This window comes from Aedes albopictus, chromosome 3 (genome assembly GCF_035046485.1).
Source record: "Aedes albopictus strain Foshan chromosome 3, AalbF5, whole genome shotgun sequence".
NCBI classification, from domain to species: domain Eukaryota; kingdom Metazoa; phylum Arthropoda; class Insecta; order Diptera; family Culicidae; genus Aedes; species Aedes albopictus.
In genome coordinates this window covers 412,993,886-413,020,892 of record NC_085138.1, presented here as the reverse complement: position 1 = coordinate 413,020,892, position 27,007 = coordinate 412,993,886, and the positions used below count along the sequence as shown (strand labels likewise).

General features: G+C 38.9%; 1 protein-coding gene across 1 annotated transcript in view; it reads left to right on the top strand.

Moving 5' to 3' along the window:
* Positions 1-1,849: 1,849 nt before the first annotated feature.
* LOC109431589 (protein twist) overlaps positions 1,850-27,007 on the top strand; it is a 48,123-nt gene continuing 22,965 nt past the window's right edge. Inside the window, exon 1 of the mRNA XM_019707826.4 lies at positions 1,850-3,430. Coding sequence (XP_019563371.3) covers positions 2,307-3,430 — 1,124 coding nt within the window. The 5' untranslated portion in view covers positions 1,850-2,306. The remainder of the gene's footprint in view (positions 3,431-27,007) is intronic.

Sequence of the window (27,007 nt, the reverse complement as noted above, 5' to 3'; positions counted from 1 at the left end):
ATCGCTCTCAATGTGCATTTTCGAGAATTCCACACTTTAGTAGGTCAATAACGGCGCTGGCCACGTCCTTACGGTCATCGAGGAAGGGAAGGAATGTTAGTGTGACGTATGTTGCTACTAGAGACCGAGATCACCTCAATTTCTCAACGACTATCACGGGATGGATTTGTTAGTGGGAAGGGAAGAAAGTTACGTGATCTGGATTCACTTTGGTAAGTGATGTGATTCATGGAACCTTCATTTGAATCAAAACACGTATTAATTACGACTAAACATTACACATGCCGACACCGAAGATGACGAATCATTCAAATTTTTTTTCTTGTTCCGACTTTCCAAACCCTCTAAGCAGAATACCTTCTTCGAATGAGTGTAATCAGTTTCGTACCTTTTGATTCCGCCCTAATTGCTTATCCTTTGACGCGTATTTCGACTACCACTTGTTATCTTCCTCAGTGTCAGTTATCCACAAGTGGCTACTTTAGGCATTCTTTCAGATATTCCTCCCGACATTCATTCAAGAATTCCTCCTGAATATTTTCAGGGATTCCTTCATTAATTTCTTTTACAGGATTTTTTTTAGAAATTTCTCGTGAGTTTCCGTTATTCTGATGGATTCCGTCAGATATTCCCCTTGGATTTCTTCAGATATATATCCTCTCTGAAGCAACGCCTTCTTGGTGGTTCCGACGAGGCGAAGGGATTGGCAACCATGGGAATGTTGTTTCTCATGTTAGGTCGAGGAAAAAGTAGGCCTGGCTTTCACTTTTTTTTGTAGAAGACGATCCTTAACCCCACACTACCTGGAACTTCTGTCCGGGTTTCAGTTGAGCAGATTGTCCCCCCAAGAAGATATTTCTCCAGGCATTTCATCATTGAATTCTCCTGAGATTTTTTATGGATTTCTTCCGGTATTTTTTCTGGGGATCCTTCAGCGATTCCCCCCGAGATTCATTTTGAGATTGATCTTTCCCGGATTTTTTTTTTATTCCTCTCAGATTTTACTTTATTTCCGTAGGCAATTCCTTCCAAAATTTCATCTTTGATCACCCTTCAGGATTCCTTCAGAGATATTTACCGACATTCCATCAGGGATTTTTCCCAGGATTGCTTCACTGAGTCCTTCTAGACTTCGAGATGAACCAGCCGAGGGCTGAAAATCTCGATAATAAGGAAAAATAACAATAATAATAAATAATCCCTCTAGACTTCTTTCATTCATGTGTCCCGGGTTTCCTGTGGATATTTATGTCAAAATTCTTTCATGGATTATTCCCGAGACTGTCACAGGGATTGCTCTAGGATTCTTTTTGGATTTTCTCCCGGGATTCTTTCAGAGAATCCTTCTGAAATTAATCCCGGAATTCCTATAGAGATGTAATATGCATCGCGGATCTGTTAGATGCCATATAATTCCATATTTCAAAAAACTTCACCCTTCCAGTTTTTTCATTCATTTTAGCCTCAAAATTTTCTAAGAAGCCCTCGATATTAAATGCATTATTTTTTTTTTCTCAATTTTTATTTTTTTATCATCTTTTAAAACAAGCAAAGACATATTTTTATTTAGATATTTGATATCATAAATAGATTTTAAGAACAAGTTTCAATGGAAAACCCATACATTCTTTATTGCTACATTCAAACATACTTTGTTTGTATGTAAAGAAAAAAGTTTATCCAATGTGATAAATGCAAGTGTAAATCGATATTTGTGTTTAAAATCAATAATATCCATTGCACGCCCTATCATTTTCAGTGTTCCTATATTCTACATACATCCCTCACCAGCCCAAGCGAGATGAAATGACTCTAAGATTTTCCATCTGCAACACTACTGTGCCGTTTTCCCTCTGTCTGGTGTATGATCGATGGCTTCCATCCCCCTACAAGCAGATCAGTTCTTTTCTCTTTCACACCCACCACAGCCAGTCAGAGGACGATCGAGCTTTTCTCAGATCTCGAGACTCGCGGCAGAAAAAGAGAAAAACCGTTTTCGAAATGTCGCTCCTGCTGTGTGTAATCGCAGCAGACATGGCAGGCAGGCAGCCTGCCAGTCGAAGTCAGTTCTGCAACACTTACTTGGATGATTGGACGGCAAGAGACTGTCGCGCGCGCGAGTTTTGGGAATCGAGTTGGCGAAAGTGTCGATCCTCGCTGGTGATCGCGTTTTCGGGTACCTACATTGAGTGAAAAGATTTATGCTTAATTTGTGCGTAATTAAGTAGGAAGAAGAATTCCAATCAATTAGCAGCTAATTGATGATGAAGTTCAAGTGCGATTAATGAATTGAGTGTGGTGGTAAAATGTCGGTGGTGAGCCCTAACTCGCCCAAGTTGATTCTGGATATCAGCAACAATCAGTTTGACAGCCCTCAGCAGCATACGACCAGTGTTAGTGCCAACATAGAACGATCTCCGAAAATGATCAAAGTGGAATCGTATGAAAATTTAGACAGTGTGTGCAGCGTGAATCATCATCATGTGACTCAACCGCAGCAGCCACATCACACGGTCCACCATGGACCGGACTTCACAACGCTGATGCCTCCTCAAGTGTCAACTCCTTCGTCCACTATCTACGTCTATCAGCCTTCATCTATTGTAACGACTCACGTCGTACCAGGGGTTGATCACATGAACCTTCCTCGCGGTGATCTCATGACGACTTCTATGAACTCCTTGTCCATGACCTGCAAGAAACGAAAACTCGACGCCGACTACGATTACGAGTTTGACCAATCATCGCTCAGTCCTGCCGCAGACAGCAAGCGTATCCGTTACGATGGCAACATCTACGGCTACGCTCCCTTGGAGTATCACCCTTCTAGTAACTACGCGGCTCTTCCAGAGTTCTCAAACCTTGAAGAAGATCATCCTTCTTCTCGAATGATCCCCTCGTCCTATACCGACCCTACGCACTACGGTATCTACTACCAAAACGATACACCTTGTAGTGCAGAGAACGACGGCTCGTCCATCTCGGTTACCTCATCCCCGAACAAACCTGACGAATCGATCTACCCCCACAGTCATCTTCCCAACGCCCCACCTCCGTCCTCTTGCATGATCTCCACGACCACTTCATCTCCCACCTCTTCAACCTGCATCGCCACCAGTGAAAGCCCACCCAATCCGGAGCGGCCACACCATCCAGCGATACCCGCCAGCGTAGACACTGCAGCAGCTGCCACCGCCACCACCACCGGTAAACCCGTCGGCCGAAAGTCCCGCTCCAATCGGGTACGGAAGCGGCACGTACGGGAATCGATTAGTTTTGAGGAGTTGCAGACCCAGCGAGTAATGGCCAATGTGAGGGAACGGCAGCGGACGCAGAGTTTGAACGAGGCGTTTGCGTCGCTGCGCAAGATCATTCCAACCCTACCGAGCGATAAGCTGAGCAAAATTCAAACGCTCAAGTTGGCTTCCAGGTGAGTTCTAATCGAGCTAAGAAGTTTTGGGAAACTAACTGTTTTAAGCAAATTTGATAAATGCTGAAAAATGCAAGTGTTCATGAAATTATCAAACCTATACCTAGTTCAATTTGACGTGCAGACTACAGAATAAATTCAATTTAACCGTTATGTGGTCGTCAGGGTACTCGAGTACCTTTTTCGATTTAAAATCGCGATAAATGGTTGATGAGACTAGCAAGTTGAAACTCTGCTAGATCTAAGAACTCGTGAATATATGTTTATCGACCTACTAAACAATATTCCCATGGTAGCCAAACCCGTTGTCTCTCCGGAACCTCCAAGAATGCATTGCTTCCAGAGAGGGGTTAGTGCACTCTCAAGGTAAGGTGCGTTTCCTGCAGCAACGAACATCGATGACCCGCTTTGGAGAATCCACCAAGGTAGCATGCTGGCGCTTAGCCAGTTTCCCGATGGGTCCATACCACTACTTTTGTCCTCAGAAGGCAGGCAGTGTCGACACCACGCCTACTTCCAACTGCACAGCAAGTATCCAGCTGAAGTTTCAGGTATAAGAACTTATACCGCGTGCACAGTGATTTGACCTTCCTACAAGTAAGTCCCTATCAGCCAGCACACAAAAGGACGTGCCATCATGGGCCCTCCACCTGACCCTTTTCTAACCACGGGCTCGGATCCAACCCAGTAGACCGACGCCACAACAGCAACGCCATCAGGATATTCTCCCCGCTGGAATCGGTATGACCTACGAAGCCGACTCCAAACCCCTGGACCACCTCTTGTATCGCATCTGAACTAGCCATTCTCCGAGTCGACGCACCACCTCCTCTGTAGCTCCAAGTTGATGTGGGTGATAGCCGTTAAAACGGCATTCCAGCCAAACCCATCAATGTACATTATCTGGACAAGATTGTCACAAATTATACACACATTCACCAGTATACACTTTTTTTACATATATTCTTATATATTTTTTCATTAACAATACACGCAGAAAAATCTACGGTAAAATAACTATATTTGACGTAAAGTCAAAAGGAATTTGACATTGTTTGGCCGCAATGAGAATGTATGATTGTTTTTACAATCCTGTATTAGTGTTCCTCAATCGGAAATCTGATCAAAATAACAATAGTTTCAGACTTTTGACGTGGGTTGTCAAGCTTGACATCTACAATATTATGGTACATAGTTTCAGAAATAGTTTTCTTTTACTTTCAATAATATATTCATTGGAAAACAACATGCTTGTTTTTTTTTCTCTGGGTTGTTATTATTTATATGAAAAAAAAAATAATCAAAAATATTCTTCCAGAAAAATCAGGGAATCTCCTGATTAATCAAATTTATAACTTTTCAAAATGTCTTACCTTGTATTCCGCATCCCACACTAATAAAAGGTAACTTTCAATCATGCTTTTCATTACCAACAGCTTTGCATAGCTTGAAAACTAACACTGCGGACCAAACAAAACGGATCCCTGTTCCCTCCCATCCGGGACGTGCCACCCTACTCAGGCCTATCTTTTGTTACAAAAATAAAAGAAATTTTATTATTCCAATTTATTAACATATCCTGACACAGAACCATACTGCCGTTCTACGCATAGTTGTCCCATGTTGAAAAACTTGAAACTGAGAAAATCGCGATTGAAGATTCAAACAGGTTTTTCATGTTTTTTGGCCAAATGGTGCAAAAAATCGGAGTTAAGTTTTCATAGTATCGTTAGAAATCGCTTATATTTTCATGCCTGAAGTATTTGCAATCAAATATTTTTAAAAATATAGTGATTTTTGCAAAAAAATGATTAGTGGGACTGTTATGCCTAGAAATGTGGTCTTGTTGGCGAAATTTCTACGCATATCAGTCCCACGATAATTAGTCGTCTCTTTTCACGCTCGATGTGGTCTGTTCTGCACTTTTTTGTTATATGTTTTTAATAACAAACAATGTTAGCTTCTCTTATAACTTTATAAGACTCTCATGCATAAGGCTCAAATGTCTCGAGGCAAAACGGAGCCGAAAGACAACATAAGAGTGACATCACATTTTAACACTTTCTTAATAATCGGGTAGTGTGATAGTAAGTAAATGATTTAGTGAGTCAGTGAGTGACATAATGAGTAAGTGAGTATGCTGGTTTATGAGTTTGTGAGATCTGTTCCGTAGGAGTGAGTGCATTAGTAAGTGAATTAGTGAGCTAGTAAGTGAGTTATATTGTATGGGTTTCGTGGCCGTGCGGTTAGCAGCGCCAGCCATTTAGGCGTATTGAAATCCAAATAGTGGGACTTCGATTCTCACTCCAGAATGAGGAAACTTTCCATCAAACGAACAATTCTTCATTGGGCCACTAGGTGTCGTACACTCAAATCTCCATTAAAGAAATAAGTCGGGGATATTTAAATGTATTCATTTTTTACTTAAATACAGTAGACGTTCGCTCGGTGCAAACGGTTTAACTGCAAAGCCTTTTAACTGCAAGTCCGCTAAGTGCAACAATTTTGCAGTTATCGCACCGCTATCTGTCAAAAACAAAACGTCAACAGAGTTGCAATGTTTTTCCGATGCACTACAGCTGCATTGCGATGTTTTTGAGTGCATTCTGGCTGTGTCCAACAGCAATTGACAACTATTTGACGGCTGTCAGTCGTTGCAGTTAGCGAATTTCATTCGGTAACTGAAACGTAAACATGTTGCACCGAGCGAACGTCTACTGTAGCTCTTCCATCGCAGTTTACGTCGAAATATATACAGTATTATCGAAATAAGCGATTAGAACGTTAGGCCAAAAACGTTATAAGATCGGAAAGGTCATTGGGTCGAAAATGTTGTTAGGTCGAAAAAAAAAGTCGTGTGATTGCAAAATATTGTTACATAAAAGTATTTATATGGCCGAATGACAGCCGAACTCACCACCGAAAAAATCAAGCATGAGTTGACTCGCGATTTCACTCATTGCTTCATTTCTTGGTGTTCTTATTATTTACATCAAAGTTTTTAGGATTATATGATAGGGTGCCTGTACCAGTTATCGCACTACCTAAGAAAAACTATTTCTACAAAAATAAGAAGAAGACCGACGAATGTAAACAATAAGTCAAATGATTGATTAGTTTTCATACTTTACAGGAAAAATATAGAAACGGAGCCAAAACTACTTTTAGTATTCATTACGGCGTGTGCCAATGATAGGAACCCTGTTCCAGTTATGAACACATTTGTTAATTTGGGTTCCACTTGGCACTATTTACATGCATTTCTTATGGGAGTTGCCATAACTGGTACACTATGGCGAAATAGGGTGCAAGGAGGCCGAAAAGTTAAGGAAAATGATTTATTTCTACCATAATTTGAGCAAATTGTGAAGTTTGAATGATTGCAATCATTTTTTTGTGATCGTGATCTGTTGTTAACGATTTTTTTCTTGTTGATTTGTATGTTTAAAGGTTGAAAATCAACTATGGCGAATTTGAGGTACTATAGCCATAACTGGTGCACTGAGCCTAGAACAAAAGCAAATCTTGCGTACAATAACATTGAATGCCGTTAAAATTGATTTGGGTTCGTTTTACAAGCGAACGAGATTTTGGCGTTTGACTCGTGAGAGCGAGATTTTGCATGAAAATCTCGCGCGTGAGCAAATGATTCAGAATCGCGCGTGAGTTTGCTCACGCAGGAGCGGTTCATGAGTCTGCTTTGAGCGTGATTTTACCAACACTGCCGAATGAGTCAATACATAGGCCAAAACCGTCATTAAATCGGATTGGTCATTAGGCCGAAAACGCATTTAGGCCGAAAAGGCCTTTATGCCGAAAAGGCCTTGAGGCCGAAAAGGCCTTGAGGCCGAAAAGGTATTTTGGCCGGGTCTTGGCGAAATGATCTTGTTGTATACATGAATTATTCGGCTCTAACGTCCTTTCCGGCCTCATGAATTTTTCGGCCTAATGACCTTTTCGGCCTAATGATCTTTTCGGCCTAATGGCCTATTTTGCCTAATGACCAACAAAGCATGCAACTGATTAAGCTTTTGCATTAATTTTAAATGCCAAGAAATATGTACATATCATTGAAATAAAATATGATTAGAAATATAACAGCTTAAGTTTTCAAAACATTCTGCACCATGCCTTCTGCTTGTATGGGTCATGTGAATAGCAACCCAGCAAAGATTGGTAGTGATTTGCCATTAGAGGCTTCATGCTTCACCAAGTCACTCACTTACTCGGTTGATCTCTCATCAATTGATATATTGATTGCTTGTTCAGTCCCTCCAGCAGTTCGTCTTCGATTTGGGTTTAACCCAAAGTGTTCTTTTTATTTTCTAAATAGGCGATAACTGAGCCACTCACTTATCGACACACTAGTTCAATCAAATTATTTGGATAACATATTGAAATAAAAAAGTGAAACTTAACAACTCACATACCAACAATATTTTAAACTTGCTTAAATTCTGAAAATTTCCACATATACCAGTCATTTAATTCAGCAACCTCTTTGTCATTATATTGGATCGGCTTCGTCATGCTTCACGACATTTAAGCCTCTTAATTAAGTTAAAATGATTATGTTTGGTTTATGAGCTCAACGCGCATTGCAGAAATATTTGAATTTAGATTGAAACTGCAAGTTGCGAAGAAATAACAGTTTTTGTTTAACTGGAAAACATGTTTCGTTCCAGCTGGAGCGTAATGCCAACATAAAAGAAGAGTTTATATCATACTGTATTGAAATAGTCATGCTATTAGGTGAAGTAAGTTACAAAAAATGCTTAATGTATCGATTTTACGTAGAAATCTTATAGTGGGACTGTTTCAGTTGAATTTCAGTTGTGGGACAGATATGCGTAGAAATTCAACAGTGGGACAATTTGACTTGACATGCTTTTCATTGAGTCTTCGAACAAAGTATGTTATTTTTTTATGTTATATGAAAATATACGTATAGATAGAGCGCCTGGTGCAAAAAAGTCAAAATCGTCAAAAAGTAACATGGGACAACTATGCTTATAACGACAGCATACAAATGTACAAATAAGAGACATCACAAATTGACACACCACAACACAGAAATATTTGTGCCTTGCTGTCCAGATGAAAAACACCTTCCAATCACATGATGACGAGATTTCATTAGGGGCTGTCCATATACCACGTGGACAGAAAAATCGTGGTTTTTGACCCCTAACCCCTTCCTCTAATGTCCACGTGGAAATTTAAAAAAAAATAACTTTTTCGATTTCGATTTTTTTTTGAAAATGACTTTTTTTGTAGGCAATGTCTTATATATAGTTTATAACCTAATGAATTATAAATATTCTGTAGTTTTCGTAATAGGTACAAATTATAATTTATTGATTTTTTAACGAAATCATTGCAAGGGGTAACCCGCTTTGAGTAACTTCTTTCAAAGTCTTTCTAAAAGAAGTATGTACAACATTATTTTTAATTGAACGGAATATTTTTCAATCTATTCCTCTTAGAATTCCGCTGGGGGTTCTACGGGGGATTCTTTCAAAAGTTCTTCCGGGAGTTGCGTCGGGAACTTTCCCATAAGTTCCTCTGGGAATTTATCCACATGTTTGGTAGGGAATTCCTCTAAAAGTTTCACCAGGAATTTCTTTACGAGGTATTATTGGGTTCACTAGGTATTCTTTTAGGAGTGCCAGTTCACCGGGAATTTCTCTAAGAGTTTCACTGAAAATTCTAGAATTTTCTTGGATTTTCAGTGGAATTCTTACAGAAACTCCATTGGGAATTCTATCGGAAGCTCCTGAGGATTCTTCCAAGAAATGCTGCGGTATTTCTACAATCGGGAATTTATGCGAAAGTTAATCCAGTTTTCCAAAGTTTCACCGTGTTTTTTTTTTCAATAATTCAACCAGGAATTATGCAGGATGTTTCTCTGCGAGTTCCAGAAATTCCTATGAGGATTCTTCCAGAAGCTCTCCCGAAGATTCTGGTAATTCTTCCGGGAATTCTGACAGAAACTTTTCCGGGATTTTTTCTGTAATTTTTCTGGCAAATCTTCCGGAAGCTTCCCAGGGATTTCTGTTAAGAGTTTCTCCCGGAAGTTTTCCGAAAGTATCAACGTAAATTCTTCTAAATTTTTTTTGCTCGGATTTTCTTCAAAAGTTGCTTCGAAAATTCTTGCGGGAACTCTTGTGGAAGTTTCTTCAGGAAATCTTTCGAATGTTTCCGAGATATTTATCCAAAAATTGTTTTAAAAGAGAACTTTTTTAGAAGTTCTTAGGTGAACTCTTCCGGATTGTTTTGATCTTGTCGTAGAGTTAGATATCAGTCCTAAATATATGTGCGTTGATAACAGTCGAACAGGGAAGAAGACAACTCTCATAACAGAATTCTAGGTCTGTAACACCTACGAATTTGTGCGACTCGCTTGATGGTAATACTAACTAATGCTTATGCTAAGTAACCTGAAGTATTCTACCGACAGTTTATCCGGAAAATCCACCAAAATTATCTCCTAGAATTTCATCTCCTTCCGATTTTTTTTTTCTCATAAGGTCGGAACAAATTTCATTTTCATCTTTTGTCACTTTGCTCGTTTATGCGTCAAGGGGGGGATGATAAGTAATAAATGTATTTGATGAATAATTATCCAAACAATTAGGCAAAATCGTGAATCTCATCGGATTGATTAAGAAATATTCTCAAAATTTTTAAATTTCTTCCATAATTTATTTGCCCCCCCCCCCCCAAAATGTCGAAGTCCGACAAAAAATCTCCGAGGAGGGTGACTGGCAACCAAGAAAAAATTCCATACAAACTTCAATCACGATGCGCAAAATGTAGGCTAAACCAATCATGCCCAAATTTTGCAGTTGTTTGGGACCTCAAATGGTTCTTGAAAAGCTTCGATCTGATTGAATATGATCAGCTTTAAATTTTTCCATACAACGTTGATCTTCTACCCTAGTTCCCAGGTACCCCACCGGCTCCGTTAACGATCGAGCATCTTTTTCACCCCCTCGATCACTCATTCCTTGGCACGGGTCGCTCGACACCTTGAATTGGGATTAATAGTACTACTTTTAGCCGGAAACAACACGGCTTACTCGTAAGCAGGGGGTTCGTCGAGCCCCGGGACTGTAATCCCTGTTACCCTCAAGAGGTCTCAGTCTGTTCAACTGTACGCCAAATTTTCAAGGGTAATATTTTTGTAATAGGCACTAAAATGTGCCGTTTCTCATAGATTGGGCATATGAATCTATCCAATCAGTTAGCTAGTAGACAATTCTTCATCTAAATACTTTAATCTTTATAAGAACCCTGTGGATTGATTAATGATGTAACTGCTACTGCTCGCTTCGGTGCTTAAGAAGTTAGACTAAGATCTTGTCATTCCTAGCAGTCCTAGCAGTCAGCGCCTTGTGAGTCTTCAAAACTTTATCCAGTGCCCAAGCAATACTCGTGACATATAAAAGTTGCGGAAGCGCAAGTTTTTGTTGTATAGAAGTTAATTTAACGTAATTCTAGCATTCTGTTGAAACAACGTCTTGGAGGTTCCTTGATGTACCTTCATTGTTACCAGGTTTGTTACTACAAAGTGCTCGTTCCACCGGACTGCCTCCATTATTGTCTGTCAGCGAATTTCTTTCCTAATCATCGCACATGGCGTTCATTGATCTGGTACAGTGTTTTACCGCGCTCTCTTCATAGTTGCATTGAACTTCCGCATATAGTTCTAAACTATACTTTCTTGCGTTTTAGCTATCGCACTCTCTTCGTGCAACCATTTTTTTTTCAAAGAATGAGAAAATCTGTTGATCAGATACCCAAGAGGTGGTTCATCGGGTCATGTGGGGATTGACCCCATCGACCCACTTAAAACTCATGCTCTCTCTTCCTTACCTTCGCGGTACGCCCGTTGCGGATGACTTCGAGAAGGGGGGGGCGTGCATGGGTACTCTCTATTGGTGAGAGTTCCACCAGCTGCCACCTTAATTTGTCATTTATCCCCTGGAAGCTTGGGCCCTAGCTAGAACTATGAACTACCCATTGGACTGAAGCTCCCGGATAAGGAGGAGACCAACTCTACTTGCTGTTAGTCGGCCTGTAGTCTCTGTAGTTCAAGTACCGTAAACCGGGGTCAAATTGATCTTCGGGTCGAAATTGATCAGACGTTTTTCCGGTAGAATAAGCATATTTTGATTAGTTTCCTCTTAAGTATCGTGCTATTGGAATCTGATATTTAATGCTGTTTATAAGGAAACTATTCAAAAATTGCTTTATCTATTTGAAAAACGACTGATCAATTTCAACCCGGAGATCAATTTGACCCCGGTTTACGGTACGATACGGGAGACCGTGGAAGTAATGCAATCTCACTTGTCTTCCCCCGTACAAATCCTTTCAACAATGTGGCCAGAGATCTCTACCGCATATCAACTGCATACTCTACTCAACCTTTGCTCCACGAATGGGCATTCAAAGAGCACATGCTCCGCAGTCTTGTTGCAGTCTGCGCATTCTGGGCATGCGGGAGAGGCTACATGTCCGAATCTGTGCAGATACCACCTAAAGCTTGACAGAAACTGCGTCAAGTGAAAACTCACCCGACCATAGGGCTTGCTCGTCCATTCAGACACGCTCGGTATGAGCCTGTGTGTCCAGTCCATCTACCCTTGATGAAAGAATCCCATTCTCTCTGCTAGTTCAACATAGACAATAGGTCGTAAGAATAAAGCTGAGTAAATACTCTTTACTCAGATCTCTGTGAAGATTCACAGAGTTTTGCTCCACGACATCACAAAGATTTAGTACAGAGTATTTACTCAATTTTATTCATATGCACCCTTCAATGAAACAACACAGCGCGCGAGTAACTTTAACACAGCGAGCAAAAAGACAAAGGATTCACGCATATATGTGTACGACTGGATCAACACAAAAAATGTGCTGATCCGGTGTTACACAAATCTGCGTTAAAATTCTTTTGTCTTTTCGGTCGCTGCGTGAAAGTTTCTCGTTGCTCTGTGTTCTGTTCATCGAGTTCTGCGTGTGGCCTAATGTTCTGATATCCGTCTCACTCCTCTTATACCGCGTTGCTCGAAGCGCTCATACCTACCGTGTCCTTTGAGACCGTGCAGTACGGTATGCGCTGACCACCCTAAGGCACATCAGCCTGTGGGTACTCTCGAGTCGCTTCACGTTTCGGTTAACCACTAGCTCAGTTCTTGTTCAGTCCTTGTGCAGAGAGACTGTTGTAGTCTGAAACTGTCAGGCAGTAGCATACATTCTATTTTTATCCATAAATTCTACCCCTCTGTTCTCCCATGTCCAACTGGAGCCAAAAATGATGAACGATACTCCACATAATGCTGAATGGCCGGACCCATTTTTTCATCATGAAATGGCAACAACGCACGTCTTCTATGCTACGTTTGATCGTTGTGGATCATCCTCCCAACCCACCAACCAACCATGCGACTCCATTAAAATCCCGCGCATATATGAAGAAGATATGGACCACTGTTTGACACCGAAAATCCATCATTTCAACTTTGTCTCTGTTGCTGTTACTGCTGTGCGCCGCGCCGACCGAGGACAAAGTCAAGTGTCACATTTCGGTATCTTTCGGCAAAACATTAATTGGAAGTGGCTCAGCTCCTGCGCTCCGGTTCCTGCCTGCTACCCGTCCGTCGCCACTTGACAGAGTACAATTCTCCCTAATGTGAAGTAGAAGCAGGTCGTCCACTACTGTTGAAAAAGCAATTCTTTGTCTCTTGGGTGAGAAGTGATATTTTTTTCAGTTTTTCTAATAAACGAACCGTTCTAGGAATGGTGATTTAGATATCTGGGAGTAGAGGAAGGCATTTTCCAGTTAGCAAGTGGCGTGTGTCTTCGACTTTGTCTTTGTGATTTTTCTTTCCGAGATGATTCCAGTGGGCTTCAATCGTTCTGAGACCGATCACCACTTTTTATTTGACACATTCTACGGGCCCCGTATCATCAATACCAATTTTTCAAAGTTGAGTTATGGCATATTTGACATTTTTATCACATTCTACATTACTTTTGTCATCTAAAAATGTATTCGACATGATATTAGTTTGACAATAAATATAAATTGAACGACGATTAAGATTAACATTAAAATCGTGATTTTAAGTCTTTTAAGCACACTTTTCATCCAAACTATCGTATTTTAAACACCAACACACTGATTTTTCAATAGTCTTCCATCATTTGTAGATAAATGTATGCAGATTTTTTAGCATAAAAAGATTTTTAATCGGAATACTTTACAACTCTGAAATATGGCTGATCATAATATGAGTTTTTATTGCGTCGTAACGTCACGATAAATCAACATTTTTAAATTTTATTCCAATACGGAAAACGTTACAAATATGAAATTTTGTATGCTCTTTGTACTCGAAAAGATCTTTCAAATGGGACTAAAAAAAAGAAAATCGGTTCACGGAAGCCTGAGTTTCACCTGGTTGAAGTTTGCGTTGTAACGTCACGAAAAAAAGTTCTGTGGAAAAGACCAATTTTTTCTGGCTTCTGAATTGGACAAACGTAGTTCTATATTCAAAACAGTTTCGTTCTCGTTGTATATGAGCTCATTTTCGAGATATCGTTTATAAATTGCGTACCATTGCCGGCTAATAAACTACGTAGACTTTTGAAGGACGGGGATGATGGTGATTGGCCAAAATCTACGATGTAATTGTACTGCGATATTGTAAAATTTTTTAATCGTAATCTAATACCACTCAAACCGAAAGTTTCTGTGACAACAGACGAAACACTGACGAAATCACAAAGTTATTAAGTTGGTCAAACACTTACAGTTGATGGATAGTTTGATTTAAAGTTCCACCAACAGGCGGCGCTAGAGAACTAACAAATTTTAAATTTCATACATCTCAGGATCCCTTTTACATAGAAATACGATTTCTTCGGCAAAGTTGTTTGGTAAGTAAAGGACTTTCACTTGATTTACCAATAGATGTGAGATTTTGCCACTTGAAGTTAGTTTCCATTTTGCAAAAGCAGGCAAGGGATTAGAATTTCTTGAAAAGTATTCTACAAGCTGGAACTTTTTTCACTTTGGACATATTGTATTCAAACCAAATTGTAATCAAAGATCAATATATAATTCTTAACTTTCAAAATTTAATTTGATTTGATTCATTTATTTCTTAAGTATAAAAGTCAATAGAACACAGTCAAAAATATGATTCTGCTTAAAGCGCTCCATCTTTGTGTAGAGCTAACCAATCAAGTCCAAAATTGTAGAAATTACAGATAACAAAATGAGCAACTATCAGTCAAAATTCGAGATTTTTTATATATTTTATAAAAAGTTACGGCTTGTTGAATGTGTTTTGGGTAATTAATTGGCATGCTTTTGAAAATTTGCAACTACCACCACTGTGTGGCAGAAATTAATGCCATACGGCTATTAAACTGAAAGTCTAGTGATCTACCAAAATACTTTAATGAAGCAACCATCTTTAGAATTAATCATGATCCTGAGATAAGTAAAACTAAAAATGTGTATGCGCTCTAGCGCCTCCTAGTGGAAGGATTTGAAATCATACGGCCCATCAATTGAAAGTTCTTGACAAGCCAAACAATTTTGTCGAGGACACCAACTGTCTAAATAGTTAGGATCTTGAAATATATGGGATGGATATTACGTCAGTGTTACATCTATTTTTGATACCGTACTACCCCGCTAATACGACACCGACTGTTGTCGAATAACCGGGGTAAACTTTTAATTCGACAAACTGGCCACCCTACACTATCATGCTCATTGAACTTTGGCAACTATATTTTTGTTTTTGTTTTGATTTCCGGATTTGTTATGCAACATAATTGCAACAAATGCGGTGATGCGAATGAAAAGCTCGTTCTTTCTACGATTATTGCCATCCTCAGTTCATTCCGGTTGGTCTCCAGCCGGTTTGGGTCTAGAATAGCACCAACTCAGAACTTCCGGAATTAGCGGCTGCAAGAGGAGCTGCTGCGGGTGGGAGTATAAGCGCAATATCAAACTGTTTTGCATTTACAGTGTACATCGCTGTGACATTCGAACACTTTTTAATTCGACATGTGTCGAATAAGCGGGGTACGAATTTAAAAGTGTCGTATTAAAACGTGTCGAACCAACGGGGTAAGACGGTATAACAAGAATCACTGACACACAGACGTAACACCTACGAAATTGAAACTCATATAGGGTATCGCGCCACTTGGGCGGCGACTTCTATATTCGTCTGTTTTTCACTATAACTCAGTCAATTTTGAACCAATTGACTTGCAATGTTGTATACGGGTAGATACTATACCTATCTCATCACATTCCAAAAGTTGTGTCAGTTGGTTTAAATTTGACTGAGTTATAGTGCAAAACAGACGAATATAGAAGCCACCGCCCAAGTGGCGCGATTCCCTATCTCGTGACTCTAATTACTTAGACTTTAGACTTTTAGAATGTTGATGTATTTGGAAAAGCTGTTCATCTTGTTAAGAATTTTCAGTTTAAAAGCCGTTTGATTCAAGTTTCTAACTGACTAGTGGTAGTTGAAATTTTGAAAAATAATGCACTTTATATTTATTCAAAAAATATTCAACATGTTGTAACTTCTTATAAAGTGCCCAAAGATTTTGCCAAAAAATTGTTTCTCAACTAATCAAAATTTTTTGAAAACTTTTTGAGGAATTCTAAACTATTCTAAACTTATAATAAGCGTCGCCCAGTGTGTCTGAATCTCACATCCAATAGTAAATCAGCTGTAAGTTTTTGACTTATCAAACAACTTTGCCAAAGACTCTAACTCGCGTTTTTAATTGAATCAATGATCCTAGAGACGAACCAGCCAAGGGCTGAAAGTCTTTTTAATAAATTCAAATCAATCAATCAATGAATCAATGACATTGCATAAATTATTGAAAAAATGTTTAATTCGATGGTGTGATTAGTTTTATGCTGCAAAATCTAAATATCTGGCGGTGCGAAGTAATGAATATCAACGGTTCAGTCTTTGGAACAATAATAGATGAATATGGGTGGTACTAGGCCGAAGATGGGTACCATTAACCTTCATGAAGGAGTTTTCACACTGCTGATAGCCATTTATCACAAAATGGATTTTTAATAGAATAAAGTTGCTCTTGGAGCAGTAAAAATAATGCAATAATATATTCACAAATTCGGGCAATTTTGTCTGATTTTTCTGATTCAAAAATGTGCGATTTCGTGACGTTACAACGCGAGCAGAACCCTGTTTGAAATTAAACGGGCGTTGTAGCGTCACGAAATGTAAAAGTCGATTATCCAAAAACGAATCCGAAATGTATATGTTTTATTTCACTGCATTGAAGAACAAACCAATAAATTTCAATGGTGGGAGAAACTTTCAATTTAAAATAAAAATCCGAGCAATTTTTTCAAGATGTTGGTTGCGCGGTAGAGGGGGTCGAATTCTAGCGCGTTGTAACGTCACGCTACTAATAAGCAATTTATACAAGTTTTTATAATGAAAACTAAATGTTAAACAGGTCCAACATATCGGAAATTTTACAAGGAATCTGAATATGATAAAATATTTTGAGGTTTACAGTCGTTTTTATGAATTACAGTGAAAAATCTGACTACGAATGCGTAGAAACGTTGTAACGTCACGGTAGAATGTGCCCTATCTCGACGGCGTGATGAATTATATGCTGAAAATTTTAAATATCTGGCGGTACAAAATAATGGATCTCAGCGCGCTAGTCTTCAAAACTAGAAGAATATGGGTGGTACTAAACCGAAGATGGGTGCCGGTGTCATTAACCTTCATGAAGGAGTATTCATACTATTGGTAGCAATAACTTGGCCCTCCGAGCCGTTTATCACAAAACAGATTTTCAATAGAATCAAGTTCCCCTTGAAGCAGTGAAGATAATTCAATGATATATTCACAAATTTGGGTAAATTTGGCTGATTATTCTGATTCTAACGTGCATTTTCGTGACGTTACAACGCGAGCAGAACCCTGTTTGAAACTGAACGGGCGTTGTAACGTCACGAAATGTAAAAGTCAATTATTCAAAAACAAATCCGAAATTTAAATGTTTTATTCCATTGAATTGAAGAATAAACCAATAAATTTGAATGGTGAAAAAAAATTCAGAATATCATAAATATCCGAGCAGATTTTTTAAGATGTTGTTAGCGCATTAGAGAGGGTCGGATTCTAGCGCGTTGTAACGTCACGCTACAAATACGCATTTCGAACACGTTTTTCTAATGAAAACTAAATGTTCAATAGGTCAAATATATCAGAAATTTTACAAGGAATCCGAATATGAAAAAATATTTGGCGGTTTACGCTCGTTTTTATGAGTTATGGAGGAAAATCTGACTACGAATGCGTCAAAACGTTGTAACGTCACGGTAGAATGTGTCATTTCAGATCAACGTTGTTCTGTTAGAATAACTATCCACAGAAGTCCAATGTCGCGACTGTTCGTGTGACTATCATTTAGTTTACCACGCCCTTATAGCGGCAGTAGCGGTACTAGAAGTGTCATATAAACATTATTTGCCAAAGCAAAAAATCCTCTATAAGCTATACTTTATATATAATCATTTAGTACATTTATAGTTATTAAAATAATAAATTAGGAAAAGCGCCTTTGGAGTTCCAGTATATTTCTATCATCGTGCCCCAATCCTATAAATGTTTTTAAATAATCCACAAATTGAATATAAGAATTTTGTGAAATGTAACTTTATTTAGCTTCATAAATAATTTATGAAAGTAAGTTTGAACATCTTTTCGAAAATTTGCTAACAGCGTTTCCAATGTAGTAAGGTACCCCGGGGCAAGTGAGAATCCGGGGCAAGTGAGACCTACAGCTATATTTTTTTTATTTTATAGTTTTAAGGCAAACATTATTCAGAGAAAACATAGGTATCACACCAATGGATACTTTGAATTCAAAAATTGTTATTGTTCTCACCATAAAGAGACCATAGATGTTGTTGTTGTTCATATGTAATTTGAAATTCACTAAGTGAGATGAACGTACTCTACTACATTCGTCGTTTAAAAATAGAATAACAAATAAAGTAAAACTTTTTCGGTTTCAGGATAATACTTGGAGTGGTTGCAAATTATTTTAAGCGAAAAAGCTGTAATTTATTTTCATTTATAACCTTTAGTTAACTGCTCTCACTTGCCTCAGTGCATTTCAGCATCTGGGGCAAGTGAGACCTATGAGAGTAAACAAACACAAGTTCATAGTTTGATCTCGCTTTCATCAGCCTAAGTCGAAATTAAAGCAAAAGTGAAGTAAAAATCGGCGCCTTAAGTAATCAATCGATGAATTATACTTAATTACTTCTATTCTGATGATGAAGCTATTGTTCAAAATGGTAAAGTCTTGGGTAGAACATATTCTTTTCGGAACCATCTATTTTTCATATTGTTGTTCAAGCAAATTCTATTATTTTTTCGTTTTTCGTTGCATAATGAGTTTTTCTGAATGTTACGGAATCGTCAATAAAGTTACCCGTAACGTGGGTAGATCACCTTATAATGGTGCGTTACGGTGTAAGATCTACCATAACCAATTTTGATTTCGTAATTTTCCAGCTTTGTTTGTTTTAAATGCTGGAACATTATTAGATCAAAATTTGGTTTACTTTTCTGTGTTTTTCTTTTTGTATAATGTTTTTTCACTACTAATATACCATTTGTTTCAGTGTTATTTGCTGGATTTTCACTTCAACTTTAATAAAATAACATTTTTTTTTCAGCGCTGTTCAGGTAAATAAAGTTGTAATTGTAATGTAGGTCAGTTAAAATTCTATGTATCATAATCTTAATATTTATTGTTTCAGGTAAAATCAGGAAATTGGTTAACTATATAATTAAATAAATATAATTAAATAAATATAATTAAATAACATGTTACTTGGGACATTGGGAGGGGTAGCCTAAGGAAGCTAAATGAACTGGTTTCTGGACAAATGTTCGTGGGGTGGCCAGACTTTGTCACGAGATAACAACCATCGTGTTGTCTTCCGAAGGTCTCCAGTAAATTTAGCTTACCCTGCTACAACAAACCATCAGGTAGATCATTCCCTTCCGGTATGACTCTGCAGCCATAGGTAATCCTTGCGCTGATGGTGGGTACATAATCATCATCATCATGTTACGGAATCGTCAATAAAGTATGAAAAAATTGAAAAACGACTTAGGCCGATGCAAATATTTAAATTGTTTTATGTCACCCCCCCCCTTCAAAAATCTCAAAATATTGAAGGGGCGAAAAAAAAACATGGCGTCTCATTACTCCATTTTCAATAGACAATTTTTTTACAAGCAACTATTTTTCAATAGTTGAAAAATATTTTTTCAATAGTTGATAAAAATTCCAATTTTTCAATAGTTTTTTTTTCGTTTGTTCCTTATTTATTTTTGTCCCCCCCCCTCGTACCTGATGAGAGGTCTCGGACATAAAAGAAAAATAATATTTGCATCGGCCTTATTCAAAGCTCACGATTTTAAAAATCTTTTAATAATGCTCGTAAAATTATGTAAGGGAAAACATAACATCTGTAAGTCTTGAAAAAATCTTTTGACGAGATTCATTAATTACGTAATATGAAACGCAAGTTAGGAAATCTTTCGGCATTTAACCTTAGGGCGCTTTTTGTATAAATAAAATTAATTAGTTTTTCACGAGCTGCTAGAGCTAATTTTTTTTCTCAGTGATTCGTTATTATATGTGTTACGTAATTTCTGCACGATACAACAAAACTTTTTCAACATAAATCGCTAAACATAGTTATTCGCATAAGATATTTATAATTCATGCTATCTTACATATATGCAGCAACTATATTAAGCCATTTGTACAAAATTTCCTAATAGGTCCCACTTGCCCCGTGATACGGTGTAAATGAAGATCTGCTCCACTTTTCATTATACGGATAATATACAGAATGTAAAATTTTTGAAACAGTTTTAATGCCCTTTAATAAGAAGAAATATACCAACAATGTCTTTTAGAACCATTGGAATTATAAAATTATTTATGATTTGATTTTTTTGGCTTGACAAAACCAAACTAGCATTTTTTTAGGTCCCACTTGCCCCGGGGTACCTTACTTCACCCCCAGTTGGAAACCCTGTCCCACGGTAGCACGACAGTAGTGGATGGGAAAATTTACGATTCTCTAATATTCGCCCAAGTTTTATTTGAAATCCCATCAACATCATCATTATAAATAATATAAATATCAAAGAAGCAGCTTCGAAGAACTATAAACGATGGCCCACGGCTCCCGACGACGGCAGTGCGTGGCCTACTGCGCGTCCGTTGCTATGAGCTATGGATGGGAAAAGTGTCTCCCCGCGTTCACCTTAAATCACGTCTTCCAGGGGCTAGCCGCTGGCAACGTCCGCACGAATGCGTGAAAATGGGAAAATCGCTCGGAACGCGCTCTTGATCATCATATGCATAATTTTTTGTTTATTTTTCCTTTCACTCGTTTCTAAATATTTCATTCCGAGGAAAATTATGCTCGTAAATCTCTGCTGGCTGCTGCTGCTAGAGGACGCTGGCTGCCTACTTGGATCCGTCGCGTCCGACCATTTAGCCAGTTGATTGAAGGCGGCGACTGTGATCATGTTCCCAGAGATTTGTGAAGATGATTCTGGGAATTTGTTTGATTGAGTCGGCAATGAGCGGCCATCCATCACAGCCGTTATGATCGGTGTAATTAGCTACATCACATAGCGATGGAGTTGGGGTCTTTCTTATTCAGTCACTTTATATAATATATTTATGTTAGATTTTAGCATAGGATTCAATCAATGGCATGGCTGCTTCTTATCTTGTTGATTCACACTATTCTCAATGCTAAAACATGCTGGGTAAACAACATTGTGGTAAATTTTGTTCAACATTTACATTTTATGATGTTTATCTTTTATATAACGGTCATTTTCAAGGAAATCATTCCAAGTTGAACTTTCTTGCAAATTTCTTGCCAAATCAGCACTGAAATTGTATTGTTTTAGTCTTTGTATATCTTTTGCTACAATACTTGGGACTCAAAATTTAACCATATGGACTCTATTTAACTACCGTAGAATAAACATTTTTTCGAACATTTTTCTTGCTTGCCGGAGCAAACGAATTTTAGAAAACGGAAATGTACTGGGCTTATAAAAACAAATAAAAAAAAACCCAGATTAATCCACCTAGTGGTGATAGTGCCTTTCTCGTCGAATATGTACTCATGAATTTTTCGTCGACGTTAGCCAAAATGTTCCTGAATCCTGAAAACACTTCATACAGAAAAGCAACAATTTTAACAAAGCCATCATCGATTTTCGAAACTGATTGATGGTACACATTCCGATGTTATGTTCAACAGCAAAACAGAGCTGAAAAATATCAGACCTCTCAGTTGACTGCTTGACCACCTTAACCCTAGTCGTGTATTGGGGTCATTATGACCCCATTCCATCCACTACGGCAGCGGGGTGAGCGTCAGCTAATGCGTGAAGAAGGTTAACTTTATTCACAATCACAGATCACTTTGTGATCTTCGCCAATGTTTATTTCAGCAAACTTTAGGCTATATTTTATTATCATTGGTAACATGATTCATGTTAAATTTGACCTTCCTACGAGAAAAATGCAAACAATGTAAAGTTTCCATTCAAATTTCAATTGCAATAAGAAAAGTGATGGCTCAACCAGCCGCACCCAAATTGTGAGCAGTAATTATAGAAGCATAAGGAGATTGAAGATTGAAAAACTGTATAAGGTGTTGATGCGATTAAATTATATTTTTCCATAAAACGTTGATCCATCTTACTATACATTTACACCGCAGGAATCTGAAATGATGTGATTTGAAGAGATCGCTTTGGTCACGATTTGATTCTCTTGCATATATGAAGTCTTTGACTGTTTCTTCACTTATAATCTTACCCAAGATTTACATGCTATTAAAATAGCCACAATTTGATTTATCGCTTTGACATTTATTTTGTTCACCTTTATAATTCCGCTATTTGATGTGCAGCTTGCATGGGTTTTGTTAAATTTTGCGTTTGACCACTTCCGGTGGGACACCTGGAACCGATTCCGGTTGTCTCACACTGGTCTGAGACTATGTTTTTGTCAACTGTTCATCGGGTTACCTGAAAAGCCGAAATTTAATGTGATTTGAGGATATTTTCTTGTTGACCGTTCGGCAAATTTTTGAAAAAGCCGCGATTTTATGTATCGCGTGCGTGATCTTGGTTCACTTCTATCCAGCTTTTTACGCTGGCTATAAAAAACGTGAGGGGTGATTCGAATTTGACAATTCTTGCCGACAAATTTTATAGTTTGGTCTTAGTAGGCAGGAATATAAGTTTGTTTATTAGAATGTCAAAAATTTTCGCAGCGTTTGTTTGGAGGATACGAGTTCTTCGTAGCTGAAATTTCGTAAATTTATGCATTTCTTGTTTTTAATTGCACTTTACTTTTTATTTTAGGATTTCCGGGAACTGTAACTGTGAATAACATTCCATCGCAGCACGAACCACTGCGGCTGATATTCTACGACTATCTTATAATTCAAAATTCAATGATGTCTTCATTAGCAGGTGTTATGCAGTTTGCTCGGTTTGCCATTTTGGATCTTCACGAAAGCATCAATTAGTTTAAAATTATTTCATATTTGGGGGTGGGGCAAGATCGTGCAAAGTAAAAGGGAGGAGATTCGTGACGCAAAATAACGGATTTGATTTTGAAAGGTTGTTCTTAATACGCCGAGTCGTATATTAGGCAATGTCTAGACGGCTTGTTGGTAGATTATGTTTTAAACAGTTCACGTTACAACGCAATTCTCGCTACGTCGTGGCTTGAACGTGTCTCGAACTGGCATATTGAAAACCACATTTAAATTGGTCAGAGTATTTTCAAGATTTTGTAGACTAGGGCCTGCAGGCTTCCTTCTGTTTTCAGATCAGTGTAGTTTAATAAGAACAATTCTTTTTCATCTGGCGTAATTTGAAAAATCTCCAATATAATAACAGTTAAAAAAAAGTTACAAGAAACCGTCACAACCGCGCGGCGCCTCGGGTGGCGCACGGCGCGGCGTGCACAACATTCCTGATCTTAAGTTGCGTGTTGGCCTGAGATGCTGGGCAAATTGGGTATATTTTCATGCATTTGACGATATTGGTTTCCTCTATTTGGTACCTAAAATAAGAAAAATAAACACAATAAACTTGAATTATCTTAGAAATTACAAAAACAAAAATGATTCCTATTTCTGAAACACAACACAAGTGAAAATTTTTGACGTTTCACTTCGTCTCATATTCAACAGCACTAGGCTTGCTTTGACTGAACCATAATGGTTTTTATAGTGTCGGCAAGAAACGTCAGAAGGGGGTGATTCAGATTTTATGGCAGGCCAGCGTAAAAAGCTGGATTAAATCACTTCCGATGGAACACCCGCAACCGATTCCAAAATATTATTACAAGTTCTAGATGTGGCCTGAGACTATTTCTTGTTAACCGTTCATCAGATTATCAAAAACGCCGCTATGGTTTAGTTTCCTTCTATATTTTACCACTTCCGACGCGTTACTCGTCTTGTCACCAGTTCTGGAACACTACCGGTTCTCCCAAATATGGTCTGAGATTATTCGTTGATTAACCGTTTATCTTGTTACTCAATAAGTCATTGATATGTCGCATGTATTGGTTCTCTTTTACATTTGACCATTTCTGGTGGGACACCCGTAATCGGTTCCGTAAAACACTGATATGGCTTGCGTCTATTTTCTTGCAACTGTTCATCATGTTTGGTTCAATTTTATATTTGGCCGCTTTCGGAGGAAAACCCGGAACTAGTTTCGGCACCACTGACAGTCCATAATGTAGTCTTAGCCTACTTCTTCAATAACCGGTCATCAAGTTGTCGAAAAAGCCGTGATTTGATGTGCCGCATGCAAAAGTTTTGTCAACTTTTATATACGGCCACTTCCGGCGAAACACCCGGAACCGGTTCCGAAACACTACCGGTTCAGATATGGTCTGAGACATTTATCTTGCTAACTGCTCATCAGGTTATCGAAAATACCGCAGTTTGATGTGTTGCATGCATGGATTTGGTTCACTTTTATATTTGATCACTTCCGGCGAAACACCCGGAACCGGTTCCGAAACACTACCGGTTCAGATATGGTCTGAGACTGTTTTCTTGCTAACTGCTCATCAGGTTATCGAAAATGCCGCAGTTTGATGTGTTGCATGCATGGATTTGGTTCACTTTTATATTTGGCCACTTCCGGCGGGACACCCGGAACCGGTTCCGTAACACTACCGGTTCAGATATGGTCTGAGACTGTTTTCTTGCCAACTGTTCATCAGGTTATCCAAAATGCCGCAGTTTGATGTGTCGCATGTATGTGTTTGTTACATTTTTATGTATGGCCCCTTCCAAGGGTACTGGCCCGGAACACGTAAATGGCCATCCAGCTTTTCACGCTGTAGTGAGGGGTGATTCATTTTTGACGGATCTTGCCGACAGCCCTTGCAGCATCACAGTTGCCGAAAATTTCAGTTCATTGCTCCCGAAATGTCAAACATTTTCACCATGAACTTTTCCGGCTAGTAAATAACATTTGTCGAAATTCAAAATTTATTTCGTTTTAGATTTTTGATCGTTGCCCGCCACCTTAAACTGTAGACTCCTGGTTCACTTTTAGCGCCGAGGCTTCGCAAGACGACGAAAAACAATGGATTACGATAGAAGTATTTTATTACGACATTCCTATCGTCCATATGGCCCTAATTAGTGTATGGTGTCAGTGCGGGGGCCGTGATGATGCTGCCTGGTGCCTTGCTGCTGCCCGATCGTCCCAACCTTGCCGGAATTGCACGAGTTGTAATATGCGGACCCAGAACAGCTTCACTTTGTCCTCATGATCTTGGTGTGGTTTCGCTTCACTGACCAGGGTTACACGCGGGATTCCCGGCTGTTCTGTTTGGTACGATATGTTCATCGGAGTCACTCTGCGAATCTGGAATACCTTCGCTTCCTATTTGACCAGGTTCCCTTCCGAAACATGGACTTTTCTTGAATTTCCGTCTGTAGCTACGGATTTACTCCTCTTTGTAACCGGGTTGTGGGTCGTGTAGGAGTCCGTTTAGGATTACATCAGGAATTCTCACCGAAGATAACTTCACGAATTTCCACAGATGATTGCTCCAGGAAGTCCCACTAAGGGAATCGGGAGGGAATTCCTGCACCAATCCCTGATTAGACTTCCTGGGGAAATCATCGGTTGGACTTTCTGAACCAATCCTCGGTGGGAATTTCTGGAGGAGTTCCCGCAGGGAATTACTGGATAAATCTCCGGTCGAATATCATGGGAAATCTCTGATGGGAATTCCAGATGGAATCTCCATAGCGAACTTCTGAAGGAATCTAAAATTCCCACTGAACAAGTTTACTATTTCCTTCCTAGAAACCTCCAGCAGTTTCCCTCGCGGAATTGTAAAGCAGATCATTCCGAGAATCCTGTGGTATTTTTTTTTTCCAATTCTTATGAACCAATAAATTCTCCAACAATTCAACATCTGGAGGTAATCCCAAGAAGTAACTCCTAATGCTCCCGATCCGAAGGAATCTCCATGAAGAGGAGTAGAAACTTCCTGGAGTTTATTTTTGGGGCTCTTCCACCATTTCCATCCAAGAATCCTACTAAGAATTTCCCCACCAAATCCGTTCCGAAAATCTTCAGGCAATTCTTTCAATACTGCAACTATTTTCTAAGGACGCCGCATTGTATTTGTTTTGCTGGTAACAATGGTAACATCAGGTGAAAATTTTTGACAAATCTGGAGCAATGAACTGAAATTTTCGGCAACTGTGATGCTGCAAGGGCTGTCGGCAAGATCCGTCAAAAAAGAAACACCCCTCTCTAAAGCGTAAAAAGCTGGATAACTCCGGAATGGCTGGACCGATCCGAACCATTTTCAATAGGAAACAATGGGACCAGATTCCGCGTTAAATGAACCGTCGGTCATTAAAATCGGTTTAGGTTAACTGCCAAAAAGTGATGTGAGACAGTAAACACAGACAACACCTCAATTCGTCGAGCTGAGTTGATTGGTATATGTGACTTGACCCTCCGGGCCTTCTATCGAAAAGTCGTTTTTGGAGTGAACATATAGCCTTTCCAGTGCACTTAGTGTACGAGAAAGGCAAAAACAAGTTCACAAGAAACATTGAAGATCAACTCATGCTCATTCCCCCACCATTCAGTTTTCTTTGAACTGCAGGTGAACCTGAACGGAAAACCAATTATAGCATGAAGATGGCGTTGAAAAGACACAAAGAGTTATGCCCCGATTCGGTGTTGCAGTAGCAGCAGCATCATCACAACACACAGTAGTGGGCAATTAAAAAGTGTCGTTTCCTGAAAGCAGCGGAGCGCACCCGTCCAGGATATCTGCTACGACGAAACCGAGTTCGCTTTCGCTACGGTCGTAAAAGTCAGTTCAAACCCACAATCC